The sequence below is a fragment of the Argentina anserina genome, chromosome 3, assembly GCF_933775445.1.
Source record: "Argentina anserina chromosome 3, drPotAnse1.1, whole genome shotgun sequence".
In the NCBI taxonomy this organism is placed as follows: domain Eukaryota; kingdom Viridiplantae; phylum Streptophyta; class Magnoliopsida; order Rosales; family Rosaceae; genus Argentina; species Argentina anserina.
This window is the reverse complement of record NC_065874.1, coordinates 5,537,614-5,551,921: the sequence shown is the minus strand read 5'-3', so window position 1 is coordinate 5,551,921 and position 14,308 is coordinate 5,537,614. Positions and strand designations below refer to the sequence as shown.

Sequence of the window (14,308 nt, the reverse complement as noted above, 5' to 3'; positions counted from 1 at the left end):
TCATTGATCAACATGAATTACAAAGTATCTGAGGAACCAAAAAGACATTGATTCCTTCCAACAAGCAAAGAATGAGTTGTAGACTTTGCAATGTGTTAACAGCATATATGACAGATATACAGAAAAATTGAAGCACCACTGAGGCAGTGAGGCACTGACAAATGAGATAGTAAAAATTTACAGAAAAGAATCAATATAGAGAGATGAGATATCCCCCAAGTTCTGTGATCATCAATTGGTTATATCCTGGAAACTCTGCAGCCTGTTTCTTCTCTTCAGCTTCAAATTATTGCTGTAAATAGAACTCTTTCCATTTAAAGCCTCCTTTGCAATAGGTGATGTACTGAAGTAATCTACTGATTCTGACTCCTGTTGCTTATCAAAAACCAAAGAGCGGCTTGTGGTAGGCTTCCTTGGTGAGCTAGCATTTCCAGATGTAACACCTTTTACATCAACTGATTCAGCCTTTTTACTCATATCCTTCACTTGAGTTTGAAACTGCAGACTCTGAGGAGTCATGATGTTAGGATTCCTATTTTCATCATCGGACTCGTCTCCATTATCAAAATACCCTGTTTTTCTTCCACTACGCAGTTCTTCTTCTTCTTCCACCATATCTGCCCAGCTTTTCTTACCACTGTACTTCCAAAAATCAGGGGTTGGCTTTTCAGTTTCTATTGGGGACTGATGGGGGGTTTCTGCTGCGGACTGATGATGTGTTGCCTTTTCATTTTCTGCAGGGGACTGATGGACATTTTCTACTGTACTAGAACTGTTGTGTCCCAAGCAATCATCTTCCACTGAAGCATTCATATTTTTCATGCTTTCTAAAACTGTTGTGTCAGAACTCTGACTCTCACCTTCATCAATAGAAAGCAGCAGTGCTTTTCCATTTTCATCAACCACTTGTGATCCTGCTGCAGATTTCTTTATACCATCATTATCCGAAGAAACTCTTCTTATGTTACCACGCAAGTCTGCGTTCAGATTTCTAACAACATGTGCTCGAACATTTCTGCCAACACCATTTCCCCATATCTCCCTTCTCTGATGTCCATCATGAAATCCGCAAGGCCTTCTTGGCTGTGTATATATAACCGGAGAAACATATGCGTTTTCATGTGGATTCACTTCTGTTCCACCCATACCACCCCGATTCTCCTTCATATTGCTGGAAAAATTAGGATTGCTATCACCTGCATTTTCGACACCATGATCTTTCTTCCATTTATCAAAAGACTTTGCACAGCTTCCAGGTCTCAATGATCCTCTATGCTGTTCATTAGCTAACACATTTGCACATTCAGGTCCATCTGTCCACCTTCTGGGAGGCATAGGCATATAACGAGAAACATAATGATTGGGGGTTCTTGAAATTCCAGTGCAGTAATTCTCGTTCGGTTGAATTGTTTTTAATACTGACTGCTGCTCTAGTTCAGTCAACATTTCAAAGGCACGTTCAAAGGACTTGGCATAAGATTCATCCATTGGTTTATTTCCAGATGAGTTTCTTACAGCTTGAAGCAGATGTCTTGCTTCTGTTATTCTGTTCATGCACATCAAGCAGACTGCTAAGTTGCACTGCTTGTTCTTATCTGGCTCCAGTGCCAGAGCATTCCTGAAAAAAAAAAATCAAGAACGGAGCATATCATGAATACTGAAAACATTTCATCAAGAAAAAGAACGAATAAAAAATATATGGTTTCAACTGTAGTTATACAAAACTAACTTGTAATGTTCTTCGGCAGTAGTGTAATTGCCTTGCTGCATGTAAGCCCATGCCAAGTTCCCAAGTACCCTGCATTGATAGAAGACATAAAAGTCCTGTAACCTTGCAGAAATTCAGGTCAATTAAACAAGAAGAAAGAAGAAGCTGTGATATACACCTTGCTCTCTCCTGTTCAACAGTGATTTGAACCTTTTTCCCTTGAGCTCTCGCAGTCTTTGTCCACTTTGCATTAAAGGCTGTGCCTTCGTCCATACGTTTCAGTTTGGACTGAAGCATTTCAATCTCTTCTTCAATCCTTCCTGCCCTCTGCAAAACCAGTACTTGTAAATTCAAAGTGCATTAACATGCTGGCGCAAGAATAGATACAATCTAGACCAGGATTGAAGAGGAGTTATAATTTACCATGATAGTATATATTTGGAAATACGTACTTGTAAAAATAAAAATTCATTATAAAATCTAGATAGGTTGACTGTATACTACTGGTATGCAACCAAGGGAAATATATAAACAAAATGAAATATAACAAGGTACGATTTTTTTATTTTCCATTTTTAATTCAAGTCTACCTAGAAATGTAACATCATTGTCCCTATATATAAGCTGAGCAAAACATCAATTCAATCCAGATCCCAAAGTAACTCCAATATAAATTACATCCCATAATCAATTCCCCTTGCTATCATTATCTATGAACTAGTATCATGTTCTTGTGGTGATAATCTTAAATTGAGCCTTCGCAAAAGGTATGTACCAACAAAACGGTTGCTTATGCAGATATGAGATAAACACCTCAAGTGCTAGGGAAGAAAATACCCTCTTAAGTCAATAAATAAATTGCTGGTGACGTGTAGTCATTAGAATATATATGCATTGAAGACATGGTATAGCTCCTTCACTCTCATACTATACAACTTTCATGCTTTTTGCTCATGCTTGTGCTTTCTTAAACTGGCAAAACCAACTCTGTAACAGATACAAATCTCAACCCTGTAAATGAGATAAAGTTTTCTGTTTTCCTGTTCAGATCATATTTTGCAATTTAGTATATTAGATTACTGTGACCCCTAACCACTCCTACCCCCCTGAGTCACATGTGAGCATTAATCTTTCTAAATCACTAGATAAATATTACTTATCATGCTTACACTACTGTAGTGATACCCCTCTTACAGTGACCGAGTTAAAACAGCACATGACAAAGAAGATAACACAAGAAAACAAAAACCTGGAGCTCATTTTACCTTGTACAGTTCGATTAGCACATTGTTAAGAGACTCCTGGGAGTCATAGGGGCAGAGATGCCGAAAGGATTTAATGGCCTCAATCGCCTCCTCAGCTCGATCCAATTGTTTCATGACCACTGCCATGTCTTTCAATGCACTATCAACTCGATCTCCGGCATTTATTGCAGCCCAAAAGAGGGATATGGCCTTGCTGGGATTCTTGTCTATCAACTGCATTCAAATCACAGAACAAACCAAATCAATTCCATAAGCAAGAAATGGGGACATTCCTAAATCCTTACCATCTTGAAAGAGATTACCCCAAAGTCCCAAACAAACATGAATGCCAAAACTACTGAATTCAAATCAGATTCTACTAATCATAAACTGTTTAAGCCCTAAATCGTATCCATGCTTTAAGTAATCACAAATCCCAATCAATACAAACTGTTCTTACACAAGTACTGAAAATCATTACAACAAACACTTGGTGTGCAGCGCAAGCAACCCAATTCAAACCCAGATTTCAACAAGAAACACAAGACCCAGATCAAAGCCAACCCCAACCCAACAATTCAAATCCTAAACCAGAAACCCCAATTACCTGAACTTGCTTGGCTCTGACGTACGGCGAGTCGCCGGCGGGGACTTTATGCGCAACGTGAAAAAGATCACACCTTGGCGACACTCTCTTCCTCTCCGACATCGGAGGAGGGTTCGCCGGCCCTGACTTCCGCGGCGGCGGCGTGAAGAACCCGGCGCGTTGAAAGCTCCGGTCTCTGACCCACATTGCGTTTAAAGATGAAGAATTTCCGGCGAAAATTGAATTTCTCAGTGAAATATTGAGACCCTGTTCTTGAATCTTCAAGTTAGGGTTTGTGGTATGAGAAAAGCTCTGAGCTTTTGTTATGGGGTTTATGAGAAGTTGGGGGTTTTGGTGATCACAGTAGACTAGACTAGACGCAGGTGAAAATGATCGGTAGCCGTTTTGAGTTGGAAGCTCGCACGTGCCAAAATTTCCACCTCAGTATTTTTATTTTAAAAAATAAAGAAATGAGCTGAAAATTGAGTTGAGCACCTGAAAATCTGTTGTTTTAACAGAATAAAAGACGGTTTCTGTTTCCGATTCCCCAACACCTGCGGCCTTCTTCTTCTTCATCAATCACTATCTTTTTTCTTGATTAAACAAACCCCTGCAGCCCTGCTTTCATTTCTTTCCATCAAAACCCAGAGAACTCATTTCTCAAATCGTTATTCCATTGCTGAGAGTGTACCAGTTCTTTGATTCCCCAATACACTAACACCTCCTCCTCCTTCTTCTTAACCTCATTCTCGAATCTTTATTCCATCACAGAGAGTGTAAGTAGGTCGTTCCAGTTCGATCCTCAATGGTGAGCAAAGAGAGATTGAGGGTGAAGATCCAGCATGTTCTTGACGCGGTGAAAGCGATTCAAGAACTGGAGATGAAGGTTGGTCTCTGCCTTGCAGAAGACATGGGACTCACAACCCACGACCTTGCCGGAGTTAGGGCCGACGCAGCGAGCGGAAGAAGGCTGCTGTATCGACACCTTGCAGAGCTGACGACGATGTTGATTAAAGCGGAGAAAGCAGAGCAATGCTTTTCTGTCAAAGACCCCAAGTCCGAGAAAGAGAGGGCTATGTTGAAGCTGGTGGCGGAGGTTCTCATCGGCGACGGCGCCAGACAGCGTTCCGAGAAGCGTGAGGAGGAACTTGGAATTTTAAGGCGAAGCAGCAACTGGGTTCTTGGACGTGCCGCCGTCTGTGGCCGGGAAGCCACCGCGTTCTGTGATTTGTGGCTTGGAATAGCCTCCGTTCTGCTCGTCGTCAAGCTGATAGAGAATTTCTCTACCGTCGATATGGGTAACAAAATTACCACTTTCTCTGCTTTTTTTTTTTTACATCCTTACTTTTGCCTTTGGTTAATTTTTGTTTTACTTTTTGCTTTTTTATCTCACCAGGTCAACTGGCCAAAGAACACAGCAGGGCCATGAACAAAAAGTGAAATTCTTTGTAACTGGGTTAATTCTTTACTTCACCTCGGCCCATGAACAGAAGGTGAAATTCTTTGTAACAGGGTAATTCTTCACTTCCCTCATGCTGGCATGCATGTCTGTAGTTGTATGTGAAAAAAAAAAGTTACGTTTACCAATGTAGTTATGGTTTTTTGAAACGCCTATGTAGTTATGTTTAGTGTGTCAAAGTTCGCATAAGAATTTTTTATCAAGTTAGGGTACTGTTGAATACTCATACATTTCTTTCTCCTTCAAATTTCTCAATCAGAAAAGGGCATCAAAAAAATCCAAATAAACCAAGGGATCACAAACAGGACAACAATATCATTAGCATTAAAAGTTTGTCTATTTTGAAGAATTGATGTACTACATATGATAAACAAACACGCACTAAAAGTGAATTTTAGCACTAAAGCAAACTCGCGTTGCGAACTTCTTTCAACATAGGCAATGAAATTTTATTATCTTTCAATGTACATATATTTTTGGATAAGTAAGGTATTCAAATAAAATTCCATACATTTCGTTGTGCTGTAGGTTTGTTTAAATCACCATAATTTTTTAAGGAAATAAAACTTCCCCTATAACTAAAAATTTTCTCTCCGCTCCATGATTTTTCCATGCGTTTCATAGAAATGTGTTGTAGATCCAAAATGTAGTATACAATAGAACGAGGCTGATCCCAACCCATTTCCCCTAGTACGAAACATATGCCCTTCTCCCACTCGATGCAAGTGTAATATTCAAAAACATCCCATGGATGTTTTACAAACTTTTGCATGCTTATTTTGTAATCTAGTGACCATTCTTTCTTACCATAATCTTTCATCACCCATATCTCGATAAACTTTCCCGATGAGACATCCACAATGGTCAGAGATCCTTTCATATTAAGAAAGTAGTAGTCACTAACAGAGAGCTTATTATAACACATCTCTGGTAAGGTAGGGTGAGGAGTCCAACAGAACTCCTCTTTCTTGAAATCAAAAGAAATTATATGACTTCTTCCACCTCCGATGTCCCTGTGACTTCCTTTCTCAACCAACCAATGCATATCTCCATATGCGCACACACATTTTCTGCTCAAATCACAAGAGGGAACTGATTGTATTACTCTCCATAAGCATGATGATCTTGGTCGCAAAACATAGACCTCGGCCGCCAGTACTGGTTGATGATTCTTTGAATCTTTGTAAGCATGAACAATTTTGTAAGTGTTGGTTGTACTATCAAATCCCATGCCATACCAATCTGACAGATGCGTGTAATATTCTGAATTGGTTTCTGTATTTGGGATCATCAAAACTTCTCCCTTGAAAGGATTAAGCAAGTAGGACGGACCTCCGAATATGCTTTCCGACTTAAAGAATAACAAGTTGCGAAAAACGAATTCTACATCGTAGAGATTAATTGACAAAATCTTTGAAACAAGAAAACCATAGTTGAGTTTTTTAAAGTTGGACTTGCCAATGTACTTTAGTGGATGCAACTGTATATGATATACATCGGTGATAGGCCTAGATCGATCAAAAAGCATGAATTGAGGTACTTCAGTAGCAGAGTTCATACCATTGTTAAGTACTGTGGATATATGCAGCGAAGCAAACAAAGAGTTGTCGATTATGTTTGAGAAGGCTTTGGAGGCACATTGCATGCAACATATTGATTTGGCGGGCAGCCTCAAGAGAATGCTCTCTATGACGTCGTCAGGTAGATCCATCATTCTGGAATTTAAGTTTGCCTTTCTCATCCGATCGCGATACTTCTTCCATCCTATGATTGAAACCAGTAAGAGAAGATACGGTGCCAAAGGCTTAAAACGATGAACGCATCTGTTTGAATGTTTTGCCCTAGTCCAGAAACTAGAGACAATAGCCTTAGTGAGGTCAATAATATCCATCATATAATATGTGACATCTCTTGGTACTGTATATATTTTATTTTCATATACTATACGTGGAACATATCCAAATCCTAATGGTACTTGTAGTTTTAATTCGCAGAAAACTTCAATTCGTATGAGCATAGGCAAATTGAGAATCTAAAATCATGTTCGGCTAGGAAACAAACTCATGATCGAGTTGGAAAGTCTCACGAATTTGTTTACTAATGGGTTATGTTTACTAGTGTTATATAAATGTGCAAATATGCTCTAACTATTATACGATCTTTTTTTCGGTGATCAGAAGCAGCCATCATACAATGTGTCCACCATGGATTCTTCAACCACGGCAATACTGAAAGCGAGAATTGCGCACGTTCTTGAGGCTCTGAAGGCGCTTCAGGAATCCGAGAGAAGATTGACTCTGTGTATGGCCCAAGGTCCGAACCGGCCGGAGATCTGACCGACGTCGCAAAAGCAAAGGAGGGGCTTTATAAGAACTTGGACCTCACATCATTGATGCTTAAAGCCGAAGGAGGCGAACCGACATCTGAGAAAGAACGGGCAAAGAGGGAGGAAGAAGATGGGCTGTTAGGCCGATGTGGTCAAGCGATGACGTCCTTCTGTGACACGTGCATCGTCATCAGCACGTTCCTCCTTGTGATGGTGATGGCCGTGAAATTTCCGGGCGTCTATTTGGGTATGTGCGTAATAATTACTATGTGTAAAAGACATTTTGGGCACTACTTTACTCTAGGTTGATTTTATGTCAATTTCCGATACATGAAATAATGATGCTACAATCAGAACTAGGTAATGGAAAATTAGAACATTGCATTTAGTTTGCAATTTACAAATTTGTCTTTGTTGCTGGATGTGGAAGAATGTGTTCACCAGCATTTGTTTTTCCTTGATCCTCACTTGTACCCTATCCTGACAACAAACAGATACGTCGCGTTTATTTGAGGCTTTGAGCAGTTATGTATTGAGAATCAAGCATGTGTATGTATAGATAGTTTTAGCTTGTCTTTCCATCAGTATCAATGTGTTTAGATCCTTGCCATCTGTATGTAATAACCCGATTTTTCGGGTTCAAATTGTATGAATTCTTATAAATTATTAAACTTGAAAAATTTAATAAATCTCATTTTTCGCTTCACAATGATGTCAAATCGAAAACGGAACTGTATTCGGAAATTTAAATTGAAAAAACGTTATGTTTCCGCGACGCGGTAAAGTTTACTGTCTGTTTACTTACCTAAAATAGAGTTGTATTCCCCCCGGAATCAATTCCATTCCAGCGTTTACTTGTCAAGGGGAATGGAATTTATGGTGGGACTCACCATCTGTAACGACCCCAAAATTTCGAGCCTAAAAACTCAAAATTCTAAAGTCGTTAAACACAAATAATCTCAAATAAATCGAAATCATTAAAGTGTAACAGCGGATCAATTCTGAGTTCTCAATACAACTCAGACAACCAATTATTACAACCCAAATTATAATCCATACACAAAATGGAAATGTAATAATCCTCACAAGTCACTCACAAATCTCACAAATGAAAATACACAAATCCTCACACACGAATCCATGCTAAAATCTCACCACAAGTAGGATCCGAACGACTTCGAGCCTCTGTAGTCGTCACTCAACCTCCACTAATCAGCACCTGCGGAATTATCCCCTACACCATCGAATTGGTGCACCGGGATTGTAAACACAAACCCGGTAAGCTTATAGCTCGTATGAGTAAAATCAAAAATATAATTCGCATATCAAAATATACGAATGATCACAAAACAACAAATATAAATGCCCTCATGAGTCAATGGTCAGCCCATCTGGTTGACCCAAAGAAATGTGAAACAAAACGCTCATGAGGAAATTAAGTAACCCTTCTGGTTACCCAAAGCATTTATAATACGGGTACCAAGAACGCTGGTACACATCTGTTACCCCTCTCGTAATACACCGTTGATATTGGATAGCCACCCGCTACCCAACATCCAAAATACTGAGTACCCATGAGCAGATAAACACCCGTTACCTCACATGCAGTACTAAGGCAGACAGACTAGAGCTCTAACTGTATCGTAACTTTCGCCCGGCCAAAGGCTAGGTTCCGACTTGCCAAACACGTACAATAATCTCACATCATATTGTACCAAATCACGTCCGAAGACAAATCAACATTTTAACAATCTCAATGTTAAAATCACGTACAATAATCACTCATCATATTGTACGTTTTAAAACTTTCACCATATCACCACAATAAAAATCATAACAGTATATTATATAGCAAACTATATATATTCGTATTTATTTACCATTTATACAATATATACATAGTCCACTATATCCTATACATGTCATATTTCATAAACACCTGAAGAATTACGTACAATATTCTCACATCATATTGTACCATTTAAATCACATACTCATGCACAATTTTCCGTCACCGAAAATGACTATTGTTAATGAATTAATAACAGTACGTAATTTAATGAACTATATATATATATGTACTTATTACCATTATACTGTATATATGTAGTCCACTAAATTATATACATGTTGTAATTCATTTGATAAACACACTTGCAAAAATGTTGAATCACCACGAGGGTAGATTCGTAATTCAGTGAGATTTTACTCACCTTATTGACTTGAGCGTAATTCCACAATTCCCGATGCTAATTCCTTTCCTCGATTTAACGATCACCTTAAAAGAATAAGAAAAGAATTTAGAATCGTTTCGTAAACCTTTAAATGCCAAAACAGTAATAAACGGTTACTGTTCAGCAATTTTGGTTTATACGAAGTTACTGTTCACTATTCACTATTCACGGTTACTGTACAATACTCAATTAATACGTATTTCTGTACGTATAAATATTATATACGTATTTCTGTACGTATAAATATTATATACGTATTTATGTACGTATAAATATTAATACGTATTTCTGTACGTATAAATATTAATACGTATTTCTGTACGTAAAAATATTAATACGTATTTTTGTACGTATACGTACGATTTAAATGTAAATACAAACTCAGTAAATAAAATTTACTAAATTACCCTTTTACAAATTACTTTTTACATTTACTGAAAGTAATTTATAATTACATTTACCGTAGGTAAAACTTAATTACATTTACCATACGTAAATAAAATTTACATTTACATTTACCATACACAGTAAATTACCAAAATACCCCTATCGGATAACAATGTCACACCACCGCACGTGGCGGCGCGTGGGCCACACGCGCCACCCGCCGGCAGGCGGCGCGTGGGGCTCACTTGCCGAAGCCACCCACGGCGCGTGTGACGCCACCGCCGGCCCAAAATCATCCTCCTTCTACCTCCGCCCTTCTCACGGGCTCACGCCGCCCCTAGGCTACTCCACACTCTAACACGCGCCGCCTCTAGGCGGCGGTGATCCTCCCCTTCTTCCTCCTCCGATCTCACTCCAAACACACCAACAAATCACCACAACAATCACATAATCATTCCTAGCATCTATCTCACCTCAATCGATGGTGGGAAGCTCGTCTCGAGCTCGGTGGTGGCGAGGTGGATCGGCGCTGCGGCTTGCAGCGACTGTGGCGACGTCGGGGGTCCTCACGGGGGCGAACCAAGTGCTGGCAGGCTGGAGGGTGACTGCCTAGGTCCTTGCGACGTCGATAGGCGGGGCGGTGCAGGCCACGGGGAGCTGGAGGCCGGAGATCGAGGAGAGAGAGTGAAGGTCGGGGAGAGAGAGAGAGAGAGAGAGAGAGAGAGAGAGAGAGAGAAAGGGAAGAGGGAGGCGGGCTGAAGAGGGGGTTTCCAATTATGGGAACCCTAGCTCTAAACCATTCCTTATATACCCCCTCCCAAAATCGGAAACTAACTTCCGTCGTTAATAACTTTTACGTACGTCGTCTGATTCGAACGCGTCACATATCCACGAACTCGTATTGACGAGCTCTACAACTTTCGTGAAGAAAGTTTTCGCAACCGAGCGACGGAATAAAAGTCGATAATTTCGTTCGGAAACGTAACGTTTTTCTTAATAAACGTTCCGAAAACGTTTCCGTTTTTCGTTTCAAAGCATCGTAAACAATAAGTTTCATTTTATTTGAAATTCCCAAAACTTAATAGAATTCAAATCAATTGACATATTGTTTTAAAAATCTAGGGTTATTACACCATCAAAACCCAGAATGAATTCTAAAAAAGCTCCAAATTTGTAATACTAAGGGGAATGTCGGAATGAGAGGAAATGAAAATTTCTTCTAAAAATATCCTCATGAAAACCCAACCCTAGAGTCTAATGGTCTCGGCACCCATCTCATTCTCTTCCCTGAAACTTGATTAGTGGAGCATTTTTTGACTGATACCTTAATATATGTACCAACATTTATATCCTATTCATGTTGCAACTTGCAAGTAATTAAACAAACTCATATCCTCGGTGCAATTAGAACCAGAATCATATTGGGAAGTTCTCATTTGCTAGCATATGATGAACGCAAACGCCATTTAGACATTGTCAAAGTATTTGATAGCAAGTGTTGTTGAACTTCAAAAACTGAAACTGCTTCTAATCCTATGTATGAAAACAATAATACTTGAAGCGATCTAAGTAAATTGAAAAGATAGCTAGGGTATTCCATTAGTTATAAGTGAAGCTCTTCATCAATGTCTCAATGTTCATAAAGTACACAAAATGATTATAATGTGACACTGGAAAATAAAGAAAATACTGATGAGATGGAGTTTTATCCGATTAGTAAAAAAACAATTTTGGTAATTAACTTAAATTTAATTATGATTTCTTATCATAAGTAAACAACAACAATCGTAATCAATTTCATTCTCATTTCTCCGTATTATTCCATTTCGACTCAAATTCCTTCTGATTCTTATTCTAGATTAATTCTATTCTGGGTAAGTAAATGTGTCATTAATAGTGAAATAGACGGTGTTACCCAAAAACAAATGGGACAAAAAGGGCAGCAAGGTCATAGACATAAGCAATGGACTAATTTTGTCAGCTTCTGATTCCCCTATAAAACCGAAAATTCTCTATTTCGCCTCCTCACACTCTCACTATGACACTCAATACGTATTCATCTCTCTCTCTCTCTCTCTCTCTCTCTCTCTCTCTCTCTCTCTCTATGTTTTGTATGAATCTGCACTTGCTTGGATTTCTAATCTAATTCTTCTTCTTTTGGATTTTTGGTGAACAATTTCAGGAGATTTGATCAAGAAACTAGTCTCTGCATAAATTTTGGTACGAATGTACTAACTATAGCTCTTCTAAAATTTAGCTTCATTTTCTTGTATAATTTGCATCCATCAAGATTCAATTTGAATAATATTTATCAAGTTGTTGCAATTTTAGTTCAAAAATGATATATGTCTCGTATGATACTTGAGTTTTGGAGCTTTTGCTTCAAGCTAATTTTCATATTCTGTATTTACTCTTTGAGATTATTTTTACATGGATCCATGGACTTTTCCTTTTCCTTTTTTTTTTTTTGAAATTTTATGTGCGTTTTGTATGTCCAGGCAAATGAGCATGAACTATAAATCTCTCACTCTTTCTTTGTCAGAGTTACTAAGTAATAAACTTTACTTTGTATCATAGTCGAAATGTATTTGGAGTGAAAAGCCTTTTGTTCAATATAAGTACAAAATTGATGGTCTAATTGTATGATCGTGCAGTTTTACTTCAAGTTTTTTTTCATATACTGTATATACTCTTCCAGATTATTTGTCCATGAGAAAAAACAGAGAGAGATATGAACTATGATAGTGCATTGTTGGTTCAAGTTGATTGTTTACATGAAATACATATTGATTCTTTAGTTTTTCCCGTTGCTTACATCCATTGTTTTTCATGGATTCTCTGATAAAAAATAACCTAAGAGTGAGAATTTACAACCTTGTAAAGGCTCTCAAAGCCCTACTACAATCAGAGACAATGTTGCATCTGTGTAACCCCGAGGATGGAGATATCACACCGTACAACCCCGCCGAAGCTCTGGCCAGTGTTGCAGCTATCAAGGAGGGCCTAAATGACAAGTTGAAGGAGTTGATATTGTTGATGCTTAACTCCAAGAGATTTTCACACTAATGAAGCCAACCCTGAGGGTGTGATATGGACTACGAGTCTGCTAATAGGCTAGATTAATGAACAAACCATGAGGAGTTGTGAGAGGACTAAGCATGGGTAAGTGTGGTAATTTTGTTTCTCTACTTTTCTAGTAATTTTACATATACCATCACTAAAGAAAACCTCTTAGTACTAACTAGTCTAAATATAAATTTATATATTAAAGTACTAACTAGTCTGCAAATATATATATATATATATAACAAGAATAATGTTTGAACTAACTTCAAGCTTCAAAATCGCCGTCATCATCAATTAGAATATCATTATCCGAAATCATCATCTAAAATTGAAATTCATCCAAAATCACTTTGCATAACATAATATCCGAATATCAAAATACTAACTAGTCTTTAAATATATAATTTTAAAAACAAAAACAGTGTTTAAACTAACTTCAAGCTTCAAAATCGTCATTATCATCAATTTAAATATCACAATCCAAAATCATCATTCAAAATTGCAATTCATCCAAAATCACCTTACATAACATAATATTCGAATATCAAAGTACTAATTAGTTTTCAAATAAAAAAATGAATGGTGTTTGAACCAACTTTAAGATTCAAAATCGTCATCATCATCAATTAGAATGTCACAATCCACAATCATCATCCAAAATTGTAATTCATCCAAAATCACCTTGCATAACATAAATTCATATATCAATATACTAACTAGTCTTTAAATATATAATTAAAAAATAAGAATAGTGTTTGAACTAATCAACTTCAAGCTTCAAAATCGTCATTATCATCAATTAGAATATCACAATCCAAAATCATCATCCAAAATTACAATTCATCTAAAATCACCTTGCATAACATAAATTCAAATATCAAAGTACTAACTAATATTCAAATATGAAAAAAAACAAGAACAATGGTGAACTAACTTCAAGATTTAAAATCGTCATCAATATCACAATCCAAAATCATCATCCAAAGTAGCACCACCATCACCTCCAAATTATATATTTTCTAAAAAAAGTTTGTCTTCTTTAAAAAAAATATATTTTCTATTCATAAATAAATAAATAAATAAATTTGAGATGTTGGTCTTTCACGCCTCAAAACGCGCCTAGCTACGCCTTTGGCGTCTCTACTCCTAGGCAACTAAGGCTAAGGCCTTTTCGTTTGCGCCTTGCACCTTTTACGCATAGAGTCTTAGGCACTTTTTTTTTAAAACATTGATATTTAGAGAATAACTATATGATGCACATAAGTAAGCTTATGTTAGGGAGGATTAACACACACTCT

General features: G+C 37.7%; 2 protein-coding genes across 2 annotated transcripts; both read right to left on the bottom strand.

Moving 5' to 3' along the window:
* Positions 1–129: 129 nt before the first annotated feature.
* Positions 130–3,844, bottom strand: LOC126788133 (uncharacterized). Its single transcript, XM_050514101.1, has 5 exons — positions 3,560–3,844; positions 2,974–3,186; positions 1,887–2,035; positions 1,730–1,798; positions 130–1,618 (listed from the first exon to the last, which is right to left on the bottom strand). Exons 1-5 carry the CDS (start codon positions 3,743–3,745, stop codon positions 232–234), a joined length of 2,004 nt encoding a protein of 667 aa, XP_050370058.1. The 5' UTR covers positions 3,746–3,844; the 3' UTR covers positions 130–231.
* A 1,159-nt stretch (positions 3,845–5,003) lies between these two features.
* On the bottom strand, positions 5,004–6,888 carry LOC126786891 (F-box protein At3g07870-like). Its single transcript, XM_050512855.1, has 2 exons — positions 5,805–6,888; positions 5,004–5,086 (listed from the first exon to the last, which is right to left on the bottom strand). Exons 1-2 carry the CDS (start codon positions 6,886–6,888, stop codon positions 5,004–5,006), a joined length of 1,167 nt encoding a protein of 388 aa, XP_050368812.1.
* Positions 6,889–14,308: the final 7,420 nt, after the last annotated feature.